We start from the raw sequence: 27,981 nt of genomic DNA on the forward strand, positions 1-27,981 counted from the left end.
ACCTGAGTACAAGCGCGCTTTTGCATTTCGCTCCCACAGCAATGCGGTCGCAGTGACTGGGATTGAACCAGCAGCTTCGTGATTGTGAGCAGATTGTGATGTATGGAAATGAGAGTATTGAATAACAGTTTAAACACACCGACACTTCTTCGCTCCGTAGCTACATAGCTAGCGAAGGGAGGGTGGGATAATTTTTCTTGCAACTTCGAAATTAGCCGATACAACCACGCATAGAAAATAAAGGCAAGTAGCCAGCTATTACGTCATAGCACGAGCTTTCGGTGCGTCTACAAGTTCACTTTATTTACCCTTGCAGCTGGGGGCAGCTGCAGAAACGTGATGCCACTTCGGAAGGCACGTGGCATTGTCAAACACCAGACGGGCGATGGCGACGCCTTTCCTCTGGTTTCGCGCCCTCCTTCACTTCTTCCTGGTGCTATCCTTTGAGCGCGCTGAATCAGCGCTTGCCTCGGACGCTATCAATTTTTGGGACGCGACAGATGATTTGCGACGGTCGTGATCCCGTAGCTGCTGCTCGCTGACGGCGACAAGCTTCTTATCCGAACCCTTCGATGGGCCCTGGGAGACGTCCGAATCCACCTTCTCCGTTGTTAAAGCTTCTGTAGGAGAGGGGCTGACAGCTGACTGCGGCTTCTCCGCGGTCAGGTCCTTTGATGTGGCTTGAGTGATGTCTGACGACCGTTTATCTGGCGTCAAGCTTTTCAGTGAGGTTTCGTCAATACCTGGATGCGGCTTCTCCGGTATTGGAGGCTTGGCGACTGTCGCCGTGCGTTCGCTAGTGGTGGCATGCCCTCCCGAACCAGGCGTGGCGAAGACATGTTCTTTGCTCTTAAACCTTATCTTCCGTGTTCGAGCCTGTAAACCGAGGGGAAGAATAATATAAATAGTTGTTCCAACTTATGCAGACACACGTATAGGTCAGTGATTGCATCTATAACTGCCCTGAACTGACTTTTGTAGTCAGTGACAAGTAAAAAATGTAGGAGAGCGCCTCCCAATAAAGAGTCATACAGTCACCCGTCTTCCACTCGTCGCTTCAACAAATACCTGCCTTTTGTAATGGCAACGGCGCAAAAGGAGGAGCTTCAATTGAGTTACAACGAATCCATCGTGGTCATGCGCGATGTGTATATGGAACATACACCAAGTGTATGTGAAACAACAAGGCGGTTAACAGGACTGACAATTCATCTGAGAAGGCATCTTGAGATAGGGAGGTATGTATGTCAACTTACGCCCTCTACAAAATACTTCCGCGCCAACAACTCCTCTCTTCAGTGCGTTAGTGCACACGACCTCCGAGAGGACGCACCAGGAGATCCACCAGCTGTCGCTCTCTGTGCGTCCCTAATTTTCGCGGCGTGTAAAAGTTGAGCCAGCAATATCCCCCGCCCCCAACCTTCAATTCAACCTTTAACTTTCATTTATACTGCAAAAGAGTGCGCCTATAGGCACCGCTAACTCATTCACAACGGGCGGCACTCTCATTTAACGAACAAAAACGTCCCTCAAGGCAGCGACACGTTTCACAAAGGTGGGCCTGGTCAAAGTGAAGGCGGCATATGTAAACGAAGGATCAGCAGTTGGAAGGAGCATGGAGGATAAAATGATTACCTGACGCTTGTATGTGCGCCAAAAAAAAAATTACCGCGATTTTTACGTGCGTAAACCACGATTCAATTATGAGGCACGCGGTATGTAATACGTGCTAACGTTGAACACCTGAGACTTTTTAACATGCACTTAAATGGAAGAGAAGCTGTTTTTTTTCTTCATGCCTCCTCCATCGGAAAGCGCCCCCTGCGGCGGGCATCGAGCTCACGACCACGAGCTTAGTAGCGCAACGCCATGGCCGTTAAGCTACTAGCCGCTACCAGCTACCACTAAGCTGCCGCTAAACTACTAAGCTGCCTCGGCGCGTAGTACGCAGGCCCCCTTTTAGCAGCAGTTGCCTCTGCATTTTTGATGTGTCATTGAATAAATGGCCTTTTCACTTTACAGAGACCTGCAAACGATGTGCGCGACCTAAAACGGACATTTTTCAGCCGTGACGAGATCCTGAGGTAGTTTCGTGAATTTCAGAGGCAAAAGTATTCGCGGCAGGACGCGGGAAGTAATACACAAGTGCCGATTATCCTAAGCAGGGCTGGGCTGGCAAATCCAATTTTGTTCAGAAATCCTTAGGCGTCACAGAAGTTTCTTGCACGAAAACTATTGTTACGGGAAGGAAGAAGCGTGCGTCTATTTACAGATGGCTTTTAATGGCTGAGCCAGCAAGCGTAGAGCAGCGATAATGGTACACTCTTCTTCGTCGTCTCCAAGACCACCATCATCGTCCTCCTTTTCCCACATTACCGACTGTGACATCACCCCCGTCGGAAAAAGCACCTTAGTGGTGCGGCTCATCGGTCTGAGAAAGGCAGGGTTTGTGGCGGCTGACGTAGATTATGTCAGAGAGAGGTGAAGGCACCATGGCATCCAGCGGATACACTTCCTATGTGACAGGGGTCACCTGGCGAAGGATGCGTAAGAGCCATAGTACCGCTAGAGGAATTTCTCCGAAACACGAATACGCCGAGTTAGATACCAAACTAGCACAAGAGCGCCTGGTTCGTAGTGCATGTCGTGATGGCGCTGGTCATAACGGCACTTCTGGCGTGTCTGTGAAGCAGAAATACGAATGCGGGCAATCTGGCGTGCTTGGGTCACTGTCGCTATGACATCCCGAGTGTACTCTGTCGGCGAGTCGAGTGTGGTCGAAAGGAGAGTCTCAAAAGGCAAAGTCGGCTCACGGCCGGAGAGGAGATAGAAGGGTGAATATCCAGTTGTGTCGTGGCGCGAGGAACTGTGGGCGAACGTGACAAATGGTAGAGCAATGTCCCAGTCACAATGATCGGAGGAAACATACATTGCTAACATGTCAGTTAATGTGCGGTTCAGGCGTTCGGTAAGACCGTTAGTTTGAGGATGGTAAGCGGTAGTAAATTTGTATTTAGTAGCTCATGATGGAAGTAAGTCGTCTATGACTTTGACAAGAAAGTATCTGCCGCGATCAGTGAGAAGTTGACGAGGTGCACCATGGTGCAAGATAACGTCGTGAAGCAAGAAATCAGCCACGTCTGTGGCACAGCTGGTCGGTAGGGCTCTAGTAATGGCATAGGGTGTTGTATAGTCCGTAGCGACGGCAATCCACCTATTTCCGTCATTTGATATAGGGAATGGCCCGAGAAGACCAACGCCAACGCGAAGAAAAAGGGTAGGCTGCTATATCCAACGGCTGCAGCAGTTCGGCGGGAGGCGCAGCTGGTCTTTTCCGGCGTTGACACGACTCACACGCGGCAACGTAGCGCCGGACGGAGCGGTTGAGACGGGGCCGGAAAAACGGTTGCTGCATTCGGTCATAGGTCCGCGTGACGCCAAGGTGTCCAGTGGTGGGAACGTCGTGCGTTTGCTGCAGTACAATCTGTCGCAGATGAGACGGAATGACGGTTAGCAGCCCGTGCCCGTCGGGGTGCATGTTGCGGCGATACAGGATGCCATTTTGTAGTACAAACATGTGAATGGATGGGTCAGATGGATCAGAGAGCAGGCGTTCGATAATGGGGCGTAACGACTCATCGCGTCGTTGTTCAGCGCGAATGTCTTGCAAGGCAGACAGCGAAAAAACGCAGATCGGTGCGACATCCGCTAAACCATCCGGTACATTGACGGGACGACGAGACAGGCAGTCGGCGTCCTGAGGTAGACGACCCGACTTGTAGACCACACTGTATGTGTATTCCTGTAGCCATAGGGTTCAGCGACCGAGGCGTTCGGTGGGATCCTTGAGGGAGGAAAGCCAACAAAGGGCGTGGTGGTCGGTTGTAACTGCAAATAGTCGACCATATATGTAGGGTCGGAACTTGCCCACCACACAAATGAGGGTGAGACACTCGCGCTCAGTTATCCAGTAATTGCGCTCTGCGGGTGAGAAGAGGCGGCTGGCGTAGGCGATGACGCAGTCGTGCTCACATTGGCGTTGAGCTAAAACTGCGCCGATGCCGTAGCCACGGGCGTCATTGCGAATTTGTCGGAGCGGAGGTGTAAAAATGGGTGAGAACAGGAGGTGTGGTGAGCAGCGTGATGAGCTGCGAGAAAGCAGACGCCTGCTTAGAGCCCCAAAAGAAAGGAACGTCTTTCTTCAGGAGGTCAGTCAGGGGATGGGCAACACGGGCGAAATTTTCCACAAACCTGCGGAAGTACGGACAAAGGCAATAAAGCTGGGAACATCTTTGGCACAAGTTGGTACGGGGAAATTCTGCACAGCATGAACTTTAGCGGAGTCGGGGCGAATGCCTGACGGGTCGACGAGGTGTCCTAGCATGGTTATTTGGCGGTGACCGAAGTGGCACTTGGATGAGTTGAGCTGTAAGCGAGCGGTGCGAAAAACAGAAAGAACAGATGAAAGTCTTTCAAGATGCGTCGCAAAAATTGAAGAGAATATGATGACGTCATCCAAGTAGCACAAACGGATGGACCATTTCAAACAACGTAAGAGCATGTCCATCATCCGTTCAAAGGTTGCCGGGGCATTGCACAAGCCAAAAGGCATTACCCGGAACTGATATAGGCCGTCTGGTGTGAAGAATGCGGTCTTTTCACGGTCCATTTCATCCACGGCGATTCGCCAATATCCAGAGCGAAGGTCTATAGATGAAATATAAGTGGAACCGTGGAGACAATCCAGAGCATCGTCAATGCGGGGAAGTGGATATACATCTTTCTCGGTGATCGTGTTTAGATGATGATAGTCAACGCAGAATCGCCAGCTGTTATCCTTCTTTTTGACGAGCAGAACAGGGGATGCGCACGGGCTGTAGCAGTGTTCAATAATCCCTTTGGCAAGCATCTTGTCAACCTCGCTCTGGATAACTTGTCACTCAGAAGGTGACACCCGATATGGGCGTCGGCGAACAGGTGCTGCATCACCGGTATTTATACGATGCTTCACTACCGTAGTTTTTCAAAAAGGGCGATCGTTCAGGTCGAAAATGTCGGAGTAGGACTCAAGGAGACGACGGAGGTCTGCGGCATGTTGGGTTGAGATCTTTGTAAAGTCGTCGGTCGGGGCTTATGCAGAAGGCGCAGAATAAGCATTGGTGGAAGACGGCCCACCAGATAGAGCGGAAATGTGGCACTCATGCGTCGTTGACAACGTGGCTAGGGACATGCCTCGAGGAGGTACTTGTGGGCACTGTCCGAAATTTAGGATGGGAAGACATGTCTGATTGTCCGCAACGGAAACGATGGTGTGCGGGAAGGAGACGTTGTGAGAAAGCAGGACTGAAGTCGCGGGAGTAAGGACACAGTCTCCATCAGGTACAGGTGGGCAAACTAAGACAGGGATGCAGGTTGCTGCAAGAGATGGCAGGCGTATCAAATCCGCCGAACAAAGCTGAGTTGGAGCTTGAGCAGGAAGTTCAACGGGGACAGGTGGTGGTAGGTCAAGTTTTACAACGCCGGCGGAACAGCCAATCAGAGCAGAATGGGCGGCCAAAAAGTCGAGTCCGAGGATAACATTGTGAGGGCACCGTTCGAGCACACTAAACAAAACGGACGTGTGGTGACCGGCGACACTGACACGAGCAGTACGCATTCCAAGCACAGCCCCAGTTACACCGTCGGCTACGTGGAGCAGTCGAGTCGGAGCAGGAGTTAGTACTTTCTTCAAGCGCGTTCGAAGCTCCGCACTCATGATGGAAATGTGGGCTCCAGGGTCGATGAGTGCTGTAACGGGCTAACCATTCACGTCCACGTCCAGAAGGTTCCGATTAGTAGACAGGGTCAGCGGAGGAATTTCAGGTCGGGTTCTAGAGCAGCATCACCTCCAGGAGCTGCCCCAATTAATTTCCCGTCAGAGAGCGGCGACGGTAAGCTGGGGCAAACGGGAGCGGTGACTGTGGCGATGGCGAGCGGCTAGTCGCGGTAGCTCGCGCGTTGTCAGGAGCGTCTTCAACCTCGGTGGAGAGTGATGGCGGGCGAGGATTCAGTAGGGAGCGGCTTTAGGCGGGAAAGCTTGGTCGAGAGTGGGATGGCCAGGAACTTCGACAGTGGCGAGAGATGTGGCCCACACGTCCATACTAAAAGCAGATGTGTCTATCATCATGTGCGCGCCATTCGACCGAGTTCGATAGCTCGGATATGGACCGTATTGGCAAAGTCAGGACGGCTGGCGGAGCAGATGGACGGAAGGCCCACATTGGCCAGTTCTTGGTGAATTGCCGACTGAATGAGAGACACAAGCGGCCGGGAATCGTCAGAGCGCTGCGGCATTGGCATGGGAGGAGACGTTGCTTCGATTTCTCGCCGAACGATACGTACGACGTTCTCGCAGGAGGTGGGCTCACGCGGTGGGCAAACGTCTTCGCACGTCGATGAAGCTGCGGTATTAGGTAGACGCGTGAATTGTTGAACCATGCGGCGACAATTCGCGCCTTGAAAGCGGTGACATTCGTTAATGATTTCATTGACCGTTGTTACATTCTTGTAAACAATCAGGTTAAACGTGTCGTCCGCGATGCCTTTTAAGAGGTGGCTGACCTTGTCTGCCTCTGCCATAGTGTTATCCACTTTGCGGCAAAGGGCGAGGACGTCCTGGATATACGCCACGTAAGATTGAGTGGACGTCTGAACACGGGTCCCAAGGTCCTTTCTCGCAGCACGTTGGTGGCCGACGGGCTTGCCGAACAAATCTCTAAGCTTCTGCTTGCACTGGTCCCAACTCATATTCTCTTCTTCGTGTGTTTCGAACCGGACCCGTACCGTTTTCTTGACGTAGACTATTATATTGGCCAGCATAAGCGTGTTATCCCACTTGCTGTGTGCGCTGACCCGTTCATAATTCTGCAACCAGTCATCGTCGTCAACGTTGTCGATCCCGGTAAACATGCCAGGTTCGCGAGGCTGGGCCATGGTGACCGTCAGTGGCGACGACGGGGCCGTGGTTGAACTCTCTCCTTCGGATAACATGTCGGCCAGGTTACGTCCGCTGCAGAGCTCCGTCTTGCGCAAGTGATTACCCCGCACGTCCACCAAAGATGTTACGGGAAGGAAGGAGCGTGCGTCTATTTATCTTCTTCGTAGGCTTTTAATGGCTTAGCTAGCAAGCGTAGAGCAGCCATAAAGCTACACTTTTCTTCGTCGTCTCCAAGGACACCATCGTCGTCCTCCTTTTCCCACATTACCGTCTGTGACAGTATGAAGAGCCCGACAAAGCGCTGATTTCACTCTCGAAAGACCTCCAATGCCGCGAACTTTTAGTCAGAAAAAAAATACTCACAGACACAGAAATAGGCCCGCGCGCTCGCACGCGCACACGCACAAATTATTAAGGTATAAGTCTGTACTTTGCGATTCATTCCTGTTCGTAATGCGGTTTCTTTTCTCGGCTTTTTTTACCCACCTTGTAACCCACAGTGCATGATAGTACGAGTATGAATTAACTAGCCCCCTTATTGGCATCGCTGATTCCTGTCAGTACTGCATCGTCGCGGACCCCAACAAGGCTCGTTTACCCTGTCGTCAGGATCGATTAGCAGGATATCCTCGATGGACATGCAATCAGTCTTGGGGAGCAGCATGAAGCTGATCAGCCCTCCGGTGAGTGCGATGAGCCCGTACAGCCAGAGGGACACGGCGAACATCCGTGCAGTGTCAGTTGTAGCCACAAAGTTGGCTGTCACAAAAACGCCGGTCCAGCTGGCTGCGCACACGCTTCCAAACTCGAGTCCGGTGCCACGGAGTGGAACGAGCTCAGCGGCAAGGATCCACGGGACGGGCCCCAATCCAGCCGAGAAGGCGACAACGAACAAGGCCTGTTCAACGGAAAGGACAGGTTGCGAATGAGATTCGACACCCAAACATACCATTGCTTATAGGCCGAATTGTGGGCGGACATCGTTGAGGGCCACCACCTAATTTTCATTTTGTTATGAACCTCATCGCTGTCATCGTCATCGCCGTCATCATCATCAGCATCAGTATAAAACGAAAATCCGGGCGCCGCCACACCTTGCATCTAGTTACAAAGAAGTGCCCTTGCAGGTTTCTCAGGGGCTTTTAGTAACTTGCTAACATATTCTCACAAGTGCACAAACTTATTGGTAAAATATAACAACTTGATGTGAATAACTCTAGTAAAACAGTATAGTGAGGATACGGTTTGTTGAATACTGGTAACCTTAGCCCTAAAACAGTTATTAGCCCTTGTCATAATCCTTACCTATGCAATAGCTCCAAACGTTATAGAGCGGCGACGGCGTTTCACATACACCATTCAATAAAAACGCATGATTGGGGAAACGACAAGATTCTAAGACGACTGGTGAACACAGGTTAACCTCAAACGAAGGTGTCCCCATGGAATCGACGAAACAAAGATTCTTCTTAAACACGCGAGTTAGCCTTCATGCGAAATCGTCGAGGCCCATTTCATTTTTGTTGAAGCACGCCTATGTGAACTCAGCTTATGTGTCCTTTAACGATAGCGAGCATTTACTGCGGACTCTTCTCAATATAGTGGCGCATAATTTGGGAAAATTGTCTCAACTCCCTTTGCGCCGCTGACTAGGTTGGGGTCTAGCGCGCAAGCATTGCGTTGATATTATATATGTACCGTTCTCATAACCGGTCGTGGTTGCTTAGTGTCTATGGTGTTGAGCTACTGGGATAGTGGAGCACGAGGCCGCGGGACCGAATTCCGGCCACGGAGGCCACATTTCGATGAGGGCCAAGTGCGAATACACCCGAATACTTAGATTTAGGTGCACGGTAAAGAAACAGAGGTGGTCAAATTTTCCGGAATCCACCACTACGGCGTGCCCCAGAAAGTGGTTTTAGCACGTAAAACACCATAATATTTTCCTGATTTAATAAACCAATTTCAGTGAAAAGTAAGCACTTTTCGTGCGTTATTCAGTAATCTGTCTCCTTTCTCTTTTTGCTAACCATTAATCCGAATCAGCTCGCCAAGGGCGCCCTTTTGCTCAATTTATTTATTTATTTATTTTATTGTACCCTCAAGACCGAAGTATTACAGAGGGGAGTGGGTAAAAAAATATACACAAATAAATAAACAAAGCAGCAATAAACAACAAATGTGGTTAGTTAATTGCATCCGGGAGTAATGATGTCTGATAATGCCGAACGAAACTTTGAGTTGTCCTTGATTGCGACAACTGCGCCGGGAAGGTGGTTCCATTCCTGAGAGGTCCTAGGAATGAATGATTCGTTACAGGTTCTGGTGCGGCACTGAATGATTCCAACCTTGTGGCTATGGTCGATGCGAGAGGAAATGTAGGTAGGAGGTGATATTAGATTATCGCGTAGATACGAATTGTGGAAATATAGTTTATGAAATAGAGCAAGGCGAAAGCACTTACGCCGGGCTGAGAGAGGAGCAAGCAGCAAAGAGTTTTTCATGGCAGTTACGCTTGATGTAGGGCTGTAGTTGCTATGAATGAAACGTACGGCATTGTTTTGGATTAGTTCGAGTGATTGAGTAAGGGTTTCGAGGTGCGGGTCCCAGATGGATGAAGCGTACTCCATTTTACTCCTGATACTCCATTACTCCCAATTACAAGAAAAGTTTCGGCGAAGATAACCTAGCATGCGATTAGTATTGTTAATTACGTTATTGATGTGCAACGACCAGGAAAGTGATGAGGTTATGTGGACGCCTAGGTATTTATACGAGGTTACGACCTCCAGGGGAGTATCATTAAGGTAATAGTTCGGTGGAGGAATATGGCTGCGAGTTACACGCATACATTTACATTTACTTACGTTAAGTTGCATTAACCATACGTCACACCAGTTAGAGATAGCGTTTATATCGTCTTGTAAGAATTTGTTATCAGATTTGTCCGAGATTTCACGGAGGATAACACAGTCATCTGCGAAAAGGTAAATGTTAGAACAAACTTCATTGGGTAAGTCGTTAATGTAAATTAAAAAAAGAAGAGGGCCTATAACAGATCCTTGGGACACACCAGAGTCTACAGGATTAGATGAGGACATATGATTTTCAACCACAGCATACTGTGACCGATTAAAGAGAAAATGTTCAAGCCATGCCAACAGGTGAGGATCAAGATTAAGTTTACTAAGTTTAAATTGAAGTAATTTATGGCACACTTTGTCGAAGGCCTTGGCGAAATCAAAGAAAACACAGTCTGCGAAAGAACCTTTGTCGAGAATAAGATGAAGGCTGTATGTAAAAGATAGAAGTTGGGTTTCACATGACAAGTTTTTTCGGAAACCATGTTGTGCTTTTGTAAAAAATGAATTATTGTGTAAGTGCTTAGCTAAATGTGAGTACAGAATATGTTCAAGAACCTTGCAAGGAATGCTTGTGAGGGAAATGGGGCGGTAGTTGAGTGGCGAATGTTTGCTACCGGACTTATGAAGTGGGACCACCTTCCCGACTTTCCAATCTGTAGGTAGCCGATGGGTATCTAAGGATTGCTGAAAAATTTTCGAAAGCTGAACAGATGAATAAACAACAGTATTTTTCAGGAATTTCGCGTTAACCAAATCAGCACCAGGACTTGATGACAACTTAAGACCTTTAATTACATTTTCGACCCCAAGAGGTTCAATGATAATAAAGTCCATAGGTGGGTAATTGCAAGACTCGAGCGTTGGAAGCACAGGGTTACTACATACGATAAAGTTGTTACAGAACACAGAGTTAAAGGGGTGGAGACATCAAAATTTTCGTTCATGCGTTTGTTGATTCAAACGTTGCGTCATGCTTCAGGGAGCACGATACACACAGCGGGATTCATATATATCCGATAAATAATTTAATAATACCATTATTATACCGAACGATTTCGGTTTCGGTTTCTGGGCTCTGGGGGGATGCTATGACGTCACAGAGGAGGAAACGCAACATGGCTTGGTCACGTGGGCCACAAAAAATGGTGACGTAAAACTATGCTGCGTCGTCTGCTCGCGCATACGCGTGCTCTGCCAGCAGAGGTCAACTGGCGATTCGAAGTGCATGTCGCGATTATTATAATTATTGCGAAGAGTGACAACAACGGTAAGAAAATATTGCGGCTTGTGAGGGTCGGTGATTCATTCCGAAGCGCCGTAAGCTTTAGCTTCGAAGTGAACCGGAAAAGGCCTAGCCACGACATCGGCGGCGCCGAACGATCAGAGGCGGTGAAGCTGCCGTCGGTGCACAGAGTGACCACTCCTCGGACGCTGATTGGCCGCTTCGCCGTACGGCTGCAAATGGGTCCCGGGCCCCTGCTCTCTACGGCTAGGAAATCTCGCCGTTCGCGAGCAAAACCGCCGTCGCACGGGGGCCCGCGAACGGCAAACGGCGTGCGGCGAGTTTCCGTGCCGGTAACGTGGACGGGCCTTCACATTGAGAAAGGCCAAGTGAAGGAGAGACCACTCCGAGCTGCCGAACTATGCGACTATGCGAGGAGAGAAGCGGACAACACGAACGCCGCATATCCTGGTCCCTTTCGGAGTCGGCCGGCTACTGTTTTACACTAAAACGTGCAAAGGCCCGTCGGCACGGCAACTCGCCGCACGCAGTTTGCCATTCGCGGGCCGCCGTGCGGCGTTCGTGTTGTCCACTTCTCTCCTCCTGTGTCCGTGTCTGCACGCCTTACCCCTTCTTTGCATTAAGAAAGGATTTCCATATGCCTGTCGCTCGGTCATAGTGGAGGCTATGCTCGGTCGCTCGGCTCAGCAGGCTCCGTAATCGGCATTTCATCGCTACTCATCATACGTCACGTTTTTGTGCTGGTGTGCTATGACGTCAATATTTTCGTTCCTCCTCTGTGACGTAGTAGCCGCCGCGCTAGCGATGGGTCTCGACTACGAGAAGGAGTTTTTAATGACTTTTTGGAGCTGAATTAAAATTATTTTGAAATGTTTGCAGCGTCCGATACCTCGTTCTGGGTGTCCTTGCATACGGAAGCAGCCTACAACATGCTTTTTACAGCCTCAAAATTTGGTGTCCCAACCCCTTTAAGGATATGGGGACATACATCTTCGGGTACCGGTGAACCGTTGGAATCAATCAACGTGATTGAATTATCTTTGGAAGGGTTAATAACACGCCAAAACCTTTTAGGGTCATTAGCAAGCATTGTGGGCAAAGTGTGTACTTGGAATGTCTTTTTGGCAAGTTTAATGGCTTCTGTGTAAGTACTGTTTGCCTCCTTATAAGCGTCCCATTTCGATGCCAGTGAACTTTTATTGGCTATTCGATACAGTCGTTTTTTTCGGTTTGAAAGCCTTTTTAACTTGGAATTGAACCAGGGTTTCTTAACATTGCAGGATATTACACTTGATGGAATAAACTTGTCGGTGACAGGAGTAAAATGGAGTAATTGGGAGTAATTGGGATAGTAATTGGGAGCATTCCTGTGGTATGCGGTGGTTTGAGGTATGTATCGTTGTGCAGTGGTTCCGAGCGCTGCGACCACATTCACATGGGAAGCAGCCAGAAACAGGAAAGCTGGCTGGAAAACAGGAAGCGTCACGCGTGGTAAAAACTGTGCTACGCTCTCTCGAGACCAACGCGATACCGCTCCCCTCGTACCTTCAAAGCAAAAGTGAGCATGCTGTTGACGCCCGACGCAGAGGCGACGGCTGAAGTCGCCTCCTCTACTTCCAGATCGGCGGGAGACGTGGCTTTCCATTCGTCGACGACCGCCGCTCTATCAGGCCTGGAGCTGAAGTAGATGAACCCCAGGCTGACCATGCTACCCCAGCACGCAACCACGGAAACACCGAGCAAGTTTCGACGGCCCGCTGAGTCGACGAAAGGCACGACTAGCAGTGTTGCCAGCGTCTGAAATGCAGTCGAGGCATGCCATACAGTGCAGTATACCGCGTTTATTTTTGTTAGCTGGAACAGGCTTAAAGGGCCCCCTAAACCACCGCTGATAATTCAATGAACATTCACGTGACCCTGTCCGGACTTTCCCTGTCTTCCTATGCCGTAACGACAACAGAGTCGTGCACTTGACGTCACCGAGATAAGTGCCGTCGATTGGCCAATGTGTCTGAGGGCCATCGTTCCGAATTAGTGTGATAGCATGCCTTGGCCACGCAGCCATGCGGTAACATTTCAACGTCGTCTTGGCATTGCTCTCGTACGTAATTGAGCGATTTCATTATGTGTAGCGTGTATCGCGCTGCGCGTGTACCTGCAAAAGGGACTAACCAATAAACGCTGAGTCCGGAAGCGCGAAAGTTGGTGAGTCATCAAACAGGAAAACAGTGCCAGGGTGATTTACACTACTGACACATTTTCGACGCTTCTTCTGGTGAAGTTCCTGTCATGGAGAACACCGCGCCCGTGTAGAGGATAGCAAACGGTTAAAGATAAACTGCTCAATCGTCTTGTCACTCAGAGTGGTTATAGGGGCTCTTTAAAAGAAACAGCCTGGGACAGAGTGATTAAGTGAGCTTGTTCACGCAAGCTACCTGAAGAGACGGACTTTTCTCGCGCAAAAACTCACAATGTCCCTGATGAAGCCTCTAATTTAGGGTATTCGCTAAATTGGTTTATTATTATTCATTTTTGAGTAATTTTCCAACTTTCAATAATAAAGCCGAGCAGTAGCGAAGTCATGTCCATTTAGAAGAACTTCTAGGGCTAGCGTTAATATTGAGGTATCCGTCCTTCAAATTTGGTGCAAAATACATTGATGTTGCAGTAAACTTTTTCTAAAAGCCGCCTTCCGATAATTGGGGGTGATTGTACTGCAACACTTACGTACATTTTAGCTGATTTTAGCGGACAGGTAGTTGAAAATGGGCGCTAGGTTTTGGATTACCACTGAGTAGACGTGAATTTTCTGCTGTTTTGTTTCAAGCATGACCATTCCAATCGCACACACTAAAGAGCAAACATGCACAGGTTACTCCACAAAAAAAAGTAAGGAGACCTATAAAGGACTCATTTATATGATATATGCCATGCTCTTAAAATGGAAAGCATCCACATTAATTTGGACTGTATGCGGTAATAGCAATGCTTATTTATTTGCGGCATTAAATTCCAAAGGGCGGCAGACGTCACTAAATGTGCGATATTCAGTGATTGACAAAAATATTCAATGAAAACTGTGTATGGCTTGCTAGTTAATTAGTTTAGGCTACGTGTAGCTTTTGCAGAAATACAAGGCTTGTACACAGAGTGCGAATCTTACGGTCACAGCTGGCCATTTCTGGATACAGTCTCCTAACTTAGGGTCAAATTCATTGTCATTGCAGTTAATGTTTTCGGCGACGTCCCCTCGCGCAAACGTGCGAAAGCTTAGTGTAAGCACAATGTTTTCGAGACTACACGTTGAGGATGACTATATGGAAGTCGATGCTTGTCTCAGGCATCCAGGCATCGAGCCCTCTAGGCAATCGTTCGATGAGACACGTGATTTACTGAGCAAGTTGGTTCTCAGGCCTTCAATAACTGTCTTATCAGGGATTATCATACATTTACTGATGTCCACTGAGGGAGAAAAATATGCTTCTACATTGAACAGCCTTGAAAAATTGACTCTTCCAATTTTGTCCGGCTTTTCGGTAAGCCACCAAGTGTACATTTGGTGTACAGCCAGGTGTACATTTGCTGAGGTAATCACTTATTTGCTTTTAAAACTGGGGGCAACGGCGTGCATTATATTATCTGTTTTTTGTTATTCTTTGTTCTTGATGCAGGTTTTCACAAACAAATGTTAGAGTTCCCTGGCTGCTGCCTATGCATTAGGCAGCAGCCACGGCAAGACGTTATCATCACGATGGTTTGTTAAGGCGCTTGCGGAGTTATTTTTTCTTGGTGCGCTAAATAAAACTAATCGTGGAATAAACTTCAAACTCCTAAAAGCTGCAAAGCACAATATCCCTCGCTGAGGAGCATACATAAGCTGCCGACCCCATTGTAATTCCTATCCACTTAGCTACGGCGTGGTTCCTCCATGCACTGAATGGTTCATTGGTACGCCGCCAAATCATCTCACTCTAATCCTGATCCGAATGTGTGCCTTATTGTTTTCAAGACATCACGATTATATTCTTCAGAATGAATTTTTCACCTCCCGCAGTATTTCCAACAAAGCTCATGTTTAGATTGCTGGAAAGACCAGACATACCGACGATGCAATGCGATCGCCACAAGCTCGCCGAGAAAAGGGACAAATTCGGAAGACACACTGATTATGGGAATCGTATGGAATATCTTTTTTGTACAGAAACTGGCAGATTCTGAGCTCCGCTAATAGGGGAGGCTAAACTACACTTGAGTGTACAGCATAAAGTTCGGTGAAACGAGGTTGATAAAACGCATATAGGGATAATTTATAACTGACGCTATCGAATAGCTGGTGAGATTTTACGAGTCTACCAGCATTTATTACACATATCCACGAGCACACTTTTGGTGGTTGCTTCATTTTTGGAAGCTTCGCGCGGTTTGAATTCACTGCTACTATCATCATCATCATCCTGGTTACGCCCACTGCAGGGCAGAGGCCTCTCCCATACTTCTCCAACGACACCGGTCATATACTAATTGTGGCCATGTCGTCCCTGCAAACTTCTTAATCTCATCCGCCCACCTAACTTTCTGCCGCCCCCTGCTACGCTTCCCTTCCCTTGGGATCCAGTCCCTAACCCTTAATGTTCATCGGTTGTCTTCCCTCCTCATTACATGTCCTGGCCATGCCCATTTCTTTTTCTTCATTTCAACTAAGTATGTCATTAACTCGCGTTTGTTCCCTCACACAATCTGCTCTTTTCTTATCCCTTAACGTTACGCCCATCATTCTTCTTTCCATAGCTCGTTGCGTCATCCTCAATTTAAGTAGAACCCTTTTCGTAAGCCTCCAGGTTTCTGCCCCGTAGGTGAGTACTGGTAATAACACACAGCTATTATACACTTTTCTCTTGAGGGGTGACTGTAGAGAAACATCAGAATTATTCAGGACAGAGGCATTTCCACGGACGCCAACGCACCTGCAGCAGTGCAAGAGCGATGGTGCTGTCCATGGAAGGCCTGGTCGAGTCGGCTCCGTGATCCAGGCAGACTGTGCTGAGGATGACGCTGTTGATGCCGCTCAGCTGTTGCGACACCACCACCAGCAGTGCGAGAAAGTAGTGCGCCACTGGGGTCCTGTACTTTGGCAACACTTCCTGGATGGCGTCGAACTCGATGTCGGCCTGAAGGGCAACATGACGCAAGAATCGTTGTAAAAAAAAAACTCAATTGAGAAGAAAGGCCTATAGATACTGCTTTCGTATCGCACTGCGTCAGCTAAAACTAATGAATCACCACGAATTCTCAGTAACCTAAGATATTGGGCTACAGTTGCTTCTGCATGATTGAATATGTACGAGCGCGACTTCTTGTAGAGGACACAAAAAAATCAAAGAACTTAAACAAGAATAATCACTTGTGCTTTTATGTACTCCTTGCTTTTTTGCTCTCGTTCGAGGAGTTGTACATTTAGACCTTGAGTCATAGATTGTTCCTGTGTTATCAACACCCAACAGACTGTTTTGCATATCGTTCTGTGTGTTTTTTCTGAAGAACAAGAACACGCATAGATGAATAGCGGGTATTGTTTTTATACGCAATGGTCATGCCTTGCAAAAGTGCACTTGGGCTTTCCTGTTTCCCGTAATCCGCGACGTCACATAGTCTTGTCCAGAATTTAATGCTACATATAGTTGACTGCAACTGATCGAAAATACTGATAGGGTAAACGTAAAATGTTTTGGAAGCCAGAAACAATTACTATTTTATCACGTGATGCGATAACAGAGTTATGTGCATGAAAGGTCGCGAGACGAAGGCGGCACGCACGGCACTGACACACAGCGCCGCGTTGCGTCGCCTTCAACTCGTGCCATCGCGCTTCGATCGCATAGCAAAAAGTAACACACCCAACGCAATGTTCTAGCCAGCTTAGTTCGCTTTTCATGGAGAACAAAGACGAATTGCGAACGTAGTGAAATCGTAGTCACGTTACAAGCTCGTAGTCGGAGCCATGCTTTGAGCGAGCAATCTAGCGAAAAACAGAAAAAAAAACACTTCAAGGTTTCTGCACAAGTGCTAAAGTAAATCCGTAAAAGCCACCTGCCGCTTAAGCCGATCCTGATTTCTCCTTTTGAATGTTCCAGTCGAAGTCTCTATTATACAAAATTATTCACAATAAAAATTATAGACGAACTAAATAAACCTCAAAATTTCTCATAGTTGCGCGAAGAGTCCATAGATTGCAAAAAAAGATGTTAGTGCATTGCGAACGATCGCAAACATCTCAAACAACGCACAAGCACTGAAAGGGGTTTCACACAGTTCGACAATTCTAAAGAAACAATACATTTAGCAGGAACACCACAGCGTTTGAAACTCGGTGCATGTCTAGGAGGATGCAAAGAACCTTGCGTAAGTCTCACACCTACCAGCGACTTGGAACCACGCACAGTAATGAGCGCCTTCAAAGAGCCCATGGTGTCGCCCTTCTGTAGAATCCAGCGAGGAGACTCCACCGCAAAAGTTCTGGTGAGGACGAGCAACGCGGCGGCAGGGGGCGCGCAGGACACGGCCAACCAGTCCCAGTCCAGGGAACGGCCGAAGCAGTACGCGTACAGGACGCCCAGTGTGACAGCGAACTGGTGCAGGGCACCCTGCGTTCGAAGGGATCCGAATGTCGCAGTCAGTCAGTCAGTCAACAAACTTTATTAAGGTCCAAAGGAACTACTAAGTCATAGTTGCGGGCCGCTCCCACGTTGGGGCCGGACGACCATGGTCCTCCGCCCGTTCGCGGGCCCTTTTGACAGCCCTTAGTTGGTCCTGGGGGTCACCGCTTTTAAGGGCCTCTTCCCAGTCCTCTTGTTTATTAAAAGATGTGTTTTGTAACGCAGAGCATTGCCCGAGCATGTGTGCTAACGAGCAATACTCTTCATTGCACTCGGGGCAGTGTGGGTCGATGTCCGAAGCAAAGCTGCTAAACTTTCCTCTCGAAGGGAAAGATCCCGTTTGTAACATTCTCAATGTGAAAGATTGAGGTCTAGTTAGCTGTGGGTGTGGCAGCAGGAATTGTCTGCGCCCAAGCTGATAGTGTTTAACTATTTCATTAAAAGAGAGTAGAGGATCAGAGTAATGCTCACAATCCCGACTGCTTAGCGTATCAGGACCATTGCGGAATGTTAGACCTTGCGCCTGGTCATGAACTAGCTCATTAGGGTTGGGTTTGCTGGGATGTACATTGGTTCCCATGTGCGCCGGGAACCATGCGATAGTGTGAACAGCATCAGGCGGTCTTTGCTTTATTATAGCCGCCGCCTCTTTCGAGATTAGGCCAGATAGAAAGGCTCGTATGGCTGATCTCGAGTCAGTGTAGATGTAAGGCCGCGAGGGGTCATTCATAGCTAGCGCGATGGCAGCCTGTTCAGCCGCCGCTACCGTGGTGTGTCTTACCGAAGCTGCATTGAGAATTTTCCCGGGAGGATCAGCTGCAGCAGCTACAAATGAATCTGTGCGCCCATACTGGGCAGCATCTACATAGGTAGTTGCAGGCTTTGTGTAATTGCAGGATTTTTTGTGTAAAGTCAATGAGAGAGCGGGCTAGTGCCTTGCGTCTAGCTGCATTATATTGGGGGTGTACATTCCGAGGGAAAGGGCTAACTTGAAAGGTTGCCCTAACGGTGTGAGAGAGCACGATGGCATTCTCGTCAACCGCCAAGGGGGCTAGACCTGCGGAGCTTAATATGCTTCTGCCTGCCTTCGAAGACGAGAGGCGGACAGTTTGTGCCGTTTTTGTGCCTCGATTACCTCCGTCAGAGTATTGTGAACCCCTTATTGTAGGAACTTCTCCGTGCTGGTGCTAGTGGGAATTCCCAGTATGTGTTTAATGCTTTTTCTCATCATCGCATCAATTTTGGCCTCCTCCGAGCGGGACCAGTTGAGCGCCGATGCTACGTAGTTTATGTGACTCATGAGGAACGCATGATACAGCCTAAGGAGATTGCTCTCACTGAGGCCGCCTCTGCGGTTCGAGACTCTTGTGATTATTCGGAGCATGTTTTCCGTTTTTGCCTTGACGCGGACAATAGATTGATTGTTGCTCCCCTTTGCATTTAGGATCAGACCTAGAATCCTGACCGATTCGACTCTAGGGATCATCTGACCAGATTCAGCATATAGGTTAATAGGAATCTGTTCGAGAGGGGTAGAGTGCCTCTTGCCCGATCCGGTCTCTAAAGCAGTAGTTCTGACTTTGAGGATGACAGACAGGGTCCCGTCCCTTTTAGGTACGCTTCCGTAATATCCAAGGCCTCCTGAAGGGCACGCTCCACGGCCCCCTCGGACCCCCCACCGCTCCAAACGGTGATGTCGTCCGCATAGAGCGCATGATTCGCGCCCTCGACCCTAGCCCCTTTTTCCGAGAGGCCTTTCATCGCTATATTGAAAACTAGCGGTGATATTAATGCACCCTGCGGAGTGCCCTTAGCCCCTAACTTGAACTCGTCGGATCTTAGTTGACCGATTTTAATAGTGGCTTTACGGTCCCTTAAGAAAGAGCTGACGTAAGCGTGAAAGCGTTTCCCTAAGTTTAGGTCCGAGATGGATTCCAGAATAAATCTGTGTGTGATGGTGTCAAAGGCTTTGGCGAGACCTAACGCTAAAATGCCTCTGACATCCCTGGTGTCCACGCCGATTATTTGCCTTTCGATGAGAAGCATATCTTGCGCGGATAGAGAGGGCCTGAATCCTACCATGTTATACGGGAACAGTTCTCGTTCCTCGATGTATCTCATTACTCTATCATGGAAGGCGTGCTCAGCCACCTTGCCCACGCAGGATGTGAGTGAGATTAGTCTAAGATTCTCCGGTGTGAGTGTTTTACCTGATTTCAGGATAAGGACAACAGAGGCCGTTTTCCAGTCCTCTGGGACCCAGCCAGCTTCCCAGGTGCAGTTGATCTGTTCCGTGAGCTTCTCAATTGATTTTTCATCTAGGTTACGCAGGAGTCTGTTGGAAATGCCATCCGGCCCGGGTGCTGAACCGCCGTTTAACTTGTGTAGCAACTTTGGCTTCCGCTTTAGTCACCGGAGCATCAAGCTCCTCCATGGGTTCGCCTGTATTCTCTGGGTAGTCCTCGTTCCCCGTGGGGCCTACGGGGAGATACCTGTCTGCTAGGCTCTGAAGTATGTCTACATCTGTTAGCCCCTTTCCATTAAGATAATGAATTATTCTATCAATAGCTAGGCCCTGATTGCTTTTGGATTGTGAGTCATCTAATAGTTGCTTCAGGAGGTGCCATTTGCCTCCCATACGCATCTGTCCGTCAACTGCCGAGCAAACCACGTTCCATTGCTGCTTGCTCAACTCTTGGCAATACGCTTCGATTTCACGATTTAACATCGCTACTTTCTTACGCAGCTTCCTATTGAGCCTCTACGTTTGCCATCTGGCGAGTAAGGAGTTTTTGGCCTCTACCAGCTGCGCCAAGTGAGCATCCATCCTGTTTACTTTTAAGTCAGTTTCGACTGCTTTAGTAACAGCCTTGACATCCTCTTTGATTCTCCTTAAGAGGTCTTCGAAGGACGCGTACTCCTCCAAGCCCTCTTCCCGGCGTTTACGGAAGGCGTCCCAGTCTACTACGGTGAACGCCCTAAGGGGGGCTGTGGCAACTTCCAGAGAAACCTCCACAACAAAATGGTCACTTCCCAGGTTTTATTGCTTATTGTGCCAACTAACAGAGGTGGCATTCTTAACGAAGGCCAGATCCGGCGTGGTGTCCCGCGAGACTGAATTACCGATGCGCGTGGGAAACTGTGGGTCCGTAACTAGCTCTAATGGACAATTTGTAACCGCTTGAAGTAGATTTATTCCTTTAGGGGAGTGTCTCACATAACCCCACGTCTGATGCGCCGCGTTAAAGTCTACAGCTACCACAAGTGGAGCATCCCTTGCTTTCGCCGCCGCCTTGGCTATAATCGACAAGAATGCCTGGTGAAGGTCTCTCGGGGAACAGTAAATGCTTAAAATGAAAACGCTGTTTTTAAGCCAGCTGCTGGGAATGATTTCGATAAGCATTACCTCCGCCCTCGTGTTGCCCAACTGCAATTTGTGCTCTTGAAAGGAACACTTCTTTGCAACTAGGACCGCCAGGCCGGGTTTGCCCTCTCCGAGTGTCCCACGTGCGCTTTTAACGCGATGGCGTTCGCCGTGTCGCACAGAAACCGATGGTTTGTGTGACGCTGTCCATACGAGAACAATCCTCCCGAACTACGCAGGCCTTCCGTGTGGCGGAACAGGCGTTACTGAACTAATTGAATTTGTCAAAGTAAAATGCATAAGAAAATTTGTAAAGTGCGACTTACGCAAAACCCACAGAAATGATAGCGTCGGAGTTTAATGCCTTGCATCAGCAAAAAATTCGGAATTTGAGAACTTAACGCATTTACTAGTCAAATTAATTGAAACGGTGACGACTGGTTTGTTTATAAGTGATATGAAACTATTGAAACAAGAAATATTGATCACAGAGAACACCAATTTGATCATACTTATGCATACTCATGAACATACATAGGGCCTCATGAAGATACATGCGGAAGTCTATCGTAGAGGTGGGCCAACTTGAAATTGGGGCAAGGCGAACTTTAAATTTGGGGCTGGTTCAACATCATTTGGGGGGGGGTCAGCTTGAATGTACTTGGGGGGGGGGGGTGAGATTGAATTTCGTGGTGGGCAATTGAAATTGGGGGTATGCTTACATTATATTTAGGCATCTTCAGTGGAACTTCTGCATACCTATTTTTTTACACAGACCTTAGCACCAGGTATAAATAAGCAAAACGCCATGCACTAGATGTTTCAACGGTGTATCCTATCGCTAAACCAGCCCCATTAAGGTGCTAATATAGGCTCCCTTATTAGAATCACATATTTACGGAAAGGTGTTTGGCCGAACTACTAAAATGTCGTCCTTAGCTCGTCGCATTTAGCACTGTTTGCGACCTGTTTTTTCGCAAGAATACTGGAAAGCAACCAAAGGGTAATTAATTCCTGCGTAAATTGATCGCGGAAGAAACGAACGAAGGTAGATTCAACCAAGGTACTTCGTGTGCAAGCCAGGCACTGCATGCAATGCGCTGCACGGATGCCAGTTGCATCTCTATATATGGAGGGTTATTCTATGAAAACCTTAGGTTGTATTTAAAAAAAATAGCCGTTGTGAAATAAAAGGGTGGTTCCTAAGGAGGCACGCCGTCAGAGCTGGCGACCAGGGCCTGACGCGTGACACGTGGTATTCAGTGGCTAATTAAAAAACACAAATTATTTACATTGAGCAAAACACCCGCCGTGGTTGCTCAGTGGCTATGGTGTTGGGCTGCTGAGCACGAGGTCGCGGGATCGAATCCCGGCCACGGCGGCCGCATTTCGATCGGGGCGAAATGCGAAAACACCCGTGTGCTTAGATTTAGGTGCACGTTAAAGAACCCCAGGTGGTCAAAATTTCCGGAGTCCTCCACTATGGCGTGCCTCATAATCAGAAAGTGGTTTTGGCACATAAAACCCCAAATATTATTATTTATTATTACATTGAGCAAAACGTGAACAAGGTGAATGCAAGAGCCTGGCTCCTGCATTCACCTTGTTCACCTTTTGCTCTTCCTCTTCAATCTCCATCTCCCGCATTCCCCGTCTTTTCTCTAAATTGTTTACATTGGAACATTACATTTGAACGCGCTCGGTTAGCTGGTAAACTGCAACAAACACTTGGCGCAAGCCATATCAACTTCCTAGTATCTCGCCAAATGCGATTACCCGCGAAACTGGCACGGCGAATTTCGGCTATCAGAGCGCGCGAAATCGAAACAGGGAGGCTGTCTGCGAGGGCAAGGAACTGCACCCGTCGAAGTGACGTTCTGCTTACGCCACCCAGGCTCGCAGCCCGCGCCCTGCGACAGCGAGTGGCTGCAGCAGCATTTTGAAAATTTATATAAGCGGGGCGTGGCATTTCTCGAGGCGCTCTTCGCGTCTGCGCAGGCGCGAGTACTAGCGGGGGCGAGAGAAAAATCATGGGGAGTATTGCTCCTTGAATTACTGACTCCGCATAGGCACAACCGAGAAGTTTCTTTGCGCGTGTTTTATGCGCTCGTCCGTAGGCGTGCCGGCATTGAGGAGTGGGATCGAGTTTGTTTACGCTTGGACGCTGGCTGCTGGCGCGGTGAAACAGGTGAAGCAGCGGCCACTGACGCCTTATTTGGTAAACCGTGTGTCTGAAGGTACGTCATACAGGTTTCTCGTGCGTATGACGCTGGTGCTGAGTCAGTCTGGCCGGATAATAACTTCCTCGCGCCGTGCGCCACTTTGTACCTTCACAAAAAATCCCGGTGGAGGAATAGGGGCCGTAGTAGAGGCTGGGCCTGTTCTCCTGGAGAGGTATCTTCGCTCTTGGCAGGCTTTTTGTATGCTCTTGTCCGCGACTTTTCAGGAGCATTTTGTAGTGGTCCCATTTAAGTGAAATAAATGCATAACGCCTTAGCAACCACGATTCAACGTCACTGCCCGATGTCACGCTCTGACGATTATTCGCTTTGCGCCTCGTCCACGTTAGGTTTGGTTCGCTTAGGTTTAGGCTAGTTTAGGTTAGGTTAGGCTAGCGTATAATGGTACGTCCACACTAGCGACAAAAACGCGCGCGACACAACGCGCGCGGCGAGCGGTGCTGTCGCGCGCGGCAAGATTCACGAAAAGCGGCAGCAACGCGCGGCAAACGCGCGAATGGGTGCGAGACCCATTTTTCGCGGCAGACGCGAAACGTCCACCAATCAGAAGCGAGCCGCTTTACGAGCCGCGCTGTTGTGGCGCCACCTGTCGCATAAGCAAAGAATCATAATCTATGGGCTCTGAGACTGAACAGTGACACGCGCGCCGTAAAATCTCAGAGGCCATTTCCAGTCAAGGGGGCTGTTTTTGTTAAGCCTTACCACACCGCCACTGAGGCGTCGACGAAGAATTCGCCTCGCAGTGGAGGCGTTTTTGGAAACCGTTCGCGGATATGCGTACCTCTATGATAAATCGAGCGTCGGACAAGGAGCTGCGCGCCAACCGCTGGCACATTATGGACAGCAGTTTGGCATGACAGGTGAGTAATTGGTGAAGGTGGGGAAGCAGAGTGCGCGCCTGGCCCTCAGTGTCCCTGTACCGCACTCAAAACTTTCTCGTCCGCTGTCTGGCACGTCGGCGTCGCACAAGTAAAGAACAAACAAGTATTATAGTGTTCACAGTCACCAGTAGCTCCTCGTCCGTATCCGACATACCTGAGCGTGGCCGGCAGTGGCGCAAAAAAACACAGACACTTCCGATGGAAGACGAAATGGGCAGAACGGAGAGCGCGTTGTCACAAGAAGTATCGAATGGAACGAGACAACGCGGGACTCCACGGGCCGCTGCCGCGTGCCGCAAAACGCGACTGTGGACTTGCCCGCACGCGTCTGCCGCGCGGTCGCTTGCCGCGTCCGGCGTGTCGCGCGCGTTTTTGTCGCTAGTGTGGGCGTACCATAAGGCGTTGCGGTGGTGCGGCGTATTCTCACAGTGGTTACACCGTGAGGATTATCGTCTTAACGTCTTGGCGAAGTCATGTTAGGCTAATTTAGGTTAACGTTAGGTTAAGCTAGGCGACATTTCTGGAACATTTGTGTGGTCCTCTTCGAATGAAATAATTGCGCAGCGCCTTAGCGACCATGGTTAAACGCGATTGCTCGATGTCATGCGTGAGGATTATTGGATTTGCGTCAATTCTGCGTTAAGTTAGGTTAGCTAAGGTTTAGATCTGGTTTAGGTTATCTTAGTTTAGGTTTGGTTAGCGTAAAAGGCCTTAATTACGGTGGCGCGCGTATTCTGTAAGCGCTTACGACGTGGAGAATATTTTCTTTACATCTCGGCGCCGTCAAGTTAGGTTTGGTTAGTGTAGGTTAACGTAATGTTTTTCAAGAAAATTTGTTACTGGTCACTTTGGTCAACGTGGTAGACGCGGGCGGCCCATAATGGCGCAGCGGCCGAGCACTGGGCTTGGGCGTAAATAGAAACACGCTGCCGGGCCGCGACTTTAACGAGACCTTCGTTTGAGGGTTTGCCAGGCGTTTGTGCGGAGGCACGACTAAGAGTGGGTGTGAGAGTGAAAATGTGAGGGTCTTTGCTTCTTGAATATATGACTCTGCCTAGGCACAGGAGCTGGTTTCTTAGGGCGTGTTGTATAGTTTTGTCCCCTAGACATGCCTTAATTGCGGGGTGCCATCGAGATTGTTTACGCTCCGTCGCTGGCTGCCCGCGTGGTGAGCCAGTGTGCATGGACGCCTTATTTGGTGATCGCTGTGTCTGAAGGGGCAAGGTTCTGACTAGTGTTGTTATAAGTCGCGGGTCGCTTTTTTAGTTGCGATGATAGATTGCATTTTCAACTAGCACTGCTCCAGGAGGGCACATGTCTCCGGCAAACGCAGGCCTCAGGAGAGCACCTGAGGTTATATTAAAGCAGGCGGCGCAGGGACTCCGATGCACCCAAGGGGTAGCGGGGTGGATCAAAGCTGGTAATAGGGCGGCCCGTGGGTTGGGGCCGCGGAGGTCGAAGCGTGCCAGGGGGTGTTCGCGTGAAAAAATTGGCTGTCCGCGATAGCTGACAGCCGATCTTACACTCCCCTGGCACACGCAGACCTCGCGAGTCCCAACCCACGGACCAGTCCGGGTTTGAGCTTTGATGTCCCCTTTGCCTCTTTGCTCTCCTGGAGGCGCCGCCAATAATGCGAAATAATGACAGGTGTTTTAATTAGTAAAAAACACGACTGAATAAATAGAATTGCGTTGAGCCGCCAGCTTGCGATGCTAGGTTCAGCCCTACAACGCACAGCGACTTCTACCGCTGCGCCTAGGGGCAAGCGCATACTGCACCTGCTAAAAATCTCCCCCGTATAGTGCCTAGGCAGGGTCGTATATTCAAGGAGAAAAAGTCCCCACATTCCCTCTCTCGCACCGGGTCTTACTCGGGCAAACGTCCATCGTCTCCGCAAGTGCCACGCCCCGCTGTACTTGCTGGAAATTGTAATGTCGCGGCCCAGCAGCCGCCACTCACGTGCATTCCGCGTCGGGTTACGGGGGCCATCTCCGCTATGTGCGCCGGGACGATGACCGAGACGACGCCGGTCAGTAGGCCGCCCAAAAAACGCGAGCCGCAGTAATAGTAGATGTTCCGCGCCCAGCCGATGACGAGCCAGGACGCGAGCAGGCCCACTGCGGCGATAGACAGGCTGCACCGGCGGCCGTTGAGCTGCGTCAGCATCGCGCCCGCTAGAGAGCCGAACACAGCACCCAGGCTCATCATGGAGCCGAACCTGCGTCAGAACGAAACACAGTGCCGCCGGAAGTACTTATACACCATCTCTCAGGCTACGCTTACGTGCATGCATGCATGCACGCACGCTTACATACAGTTACCTCGTTACACTTTACGTTCATACGCTGAAAACAAGGTCGACTAGTTACTTCTTTTTGGAACAATATGTGCGTTTATTTAAATCAGTAAAGGAGTCTTTACGTGGCCATATTTTTAACTATACACTTTCGCATTAGGTGAAGGTCCTAGACCTCGGCAAACCAGAAAAATATGCTGGCAATCACGACCGCGCCCTCAAAAACGTACTATTATGACTTTCCCATTGTGACTTTCGATTTAGTTTACGAGGAGGTGTTAGTGTCGCGACGTCCGAGCAGCTACGGGCGCCACGTGACAGCGAATGGCAGAACGTAGAAAAGTACTAGCACTCGCCGAGGCTCGCTTGGTCGTCCGCTACGATGCTTCTTACTGCGCGGCACGACGTAGCATGCAGACAAGCGAGCCAGCCTGAGTGAGTGCCAAACCGTCACAATGATCGGTTCCCGTTAGACGATACCAGCAGCTGCTCGGAAACGAAACCGTAATCGTAGTAAAGTGCCCTCGAATTCACTGTCGAGATGTGGTGCAAAATGTCTCCCCTGCGAATAAGGCATTTTTTCAAGCTTTCGATACCTCTATCGAAGTTATTTGTGCCCCATCCTTTATTGCGCAGCGCACATGAACACAAAACGCGAGAGAGAATACCGGACAAGCTCTGGACAGATTCTTCTGCAGTTCATTAGTGACTCGGCATATCGTTTCGCGTCGATTTAAATATATTATTTTAAATTCCGAAAAGTATTGAACAGTAAAAAGAAGCCGTCACCAATTTTTCGAGCACCTCTTTTCAGATGAAGAAATCGCAGTGTGTATCGCAATCTCACAACCCACCGACGAAAATGTATTGCCTATAAGCACGCCCGTACCACAATATCTGCCTGTGTGGAACGTCGAGGGAGCCTCGATGTGCGGCATCGTCCAGAGTGCGGCCGGCAGGAAGTGCGTAGCCAAGAGCGGTGCCGATGCACAGTGATCCCGCCCAGCAAGGAACCAGCGACATGTACGGCATGACACCTTTCCCGCAGTGCGCTGCTGTTAAGCCCCAGATTCCAGGCAGGTCCGGTGCAGCAGACTTCGCAGCCAGCTCGGTCTCCAGCATGCGAACGAAGTCCATCGTGCTGCCCCGCCTTACCTTCTCGGACAGTCTGGACTGCTTGTCCTGGTGACTGATGACAGTGGTGTCACCAATCACATACGGCGTTCCCTTCCGCATCTCGATCGCTCGCAGGATGTCCAGGCGCGAGACGTGAGTGGTCTTGACGAAACCGCAGTCGGCACGGGCGTTACGTGAGCTAGATGTCGATGTAGAGCCGGGACTTGAGCTGCTGCTGTTGCCTCAAAACGGTAGCTGTCCTCTGGACTGCGGCACAGGCGGCGGGATGCCAGTTCTTCTTCTTCATCCGAACCTCCTTGTCTTTGCCGAAGGCGAGGTGAACTGCAC

The 27,981-nt window shown here is 49.4% G+C and overlaps 1 protein-coding gene across 2 annotated transcripts; it reads right to left on the reverse strand.

Moving 5' to 3' along the window:
- Positions 1–253: 253 nt before the first annotated feature.
- LOC135915918 (solute carrier family 2, facilitated glucose transporter member 8-like) lies at positions 254–27,951 on the reverse strand. 2 transcript variants are annotated; one of them, XM_065449107.1, is made up of 7 exons: positions 27,407–27,951; positions 26,181–26,439; positions 17,500–17,724; positions 16,048–16,251; positions 12,629–12,880; positions 7,575–7,874; positions 254–876 (listed from the first exon to the last, which is right to left on the reverse strand). In XM_065449107.1, exons 1-7 carry the CDS (start codon positions 27,751–27,753, stop codon positions 421–423), a joined length of 2,043 nt encoding a protein of 680 aa, XP_065305179.1. In that variant the 5' UTR covers positions 27,754–27,951; the 3' UTR covers positions 254–420. The 2 variants fall into 2 exon arrangements, with proteins under 2 accessions (XP_065305179.1, XP_065305180.1); XM_065449108.1 differs by lacking the exon at positions 7,575–7,874 and having other exon boundaries at positions 255–876.
- Between the last annotated feature and the right edge of the window lie 30 nt (positions 27,952–27,981).

This window comes from Dermacentor albipictus, chromosome 2 (genome assembly GCF_038994185.2).
Source record: "Dermacentor albipictus isolate Rhodes 1998 colony chromosome 2, USDA_Dalb.pri_finalv2, whole genome shotgun sequence".
Lineage (NCBI taxonomy): Eukaryota > Metazoa > Arthropoda > Arachnida > Ixodida > Ixodidae > Dermacentor > Dermacentor albipictus.

Bases quoted from the DNA above. Each gene is read 5' to 3' on its own strand.
- LOC135915918 (XM_065449107.1), bottom strand. From the start codon at position 27,753: ATGCGGAAGGGAACGCCGTATGTGATTGGTGACACCACTGTCATCAGT. The intron at 12,881-16,047 runs GTGCGTTGGCGT...ACTGCATTTCAG, and splicing joins TCGCTCTTGCACTGCTGCAG to ACGCTGGCAACACTGCTAGT. The intron at 877-7,574 runs GTAAACGAGCCT...CTCGGTTTACAG, and splicing joins TAATCGATCCTGACGACAGG to GCTCGAACACGGAAGATAAG.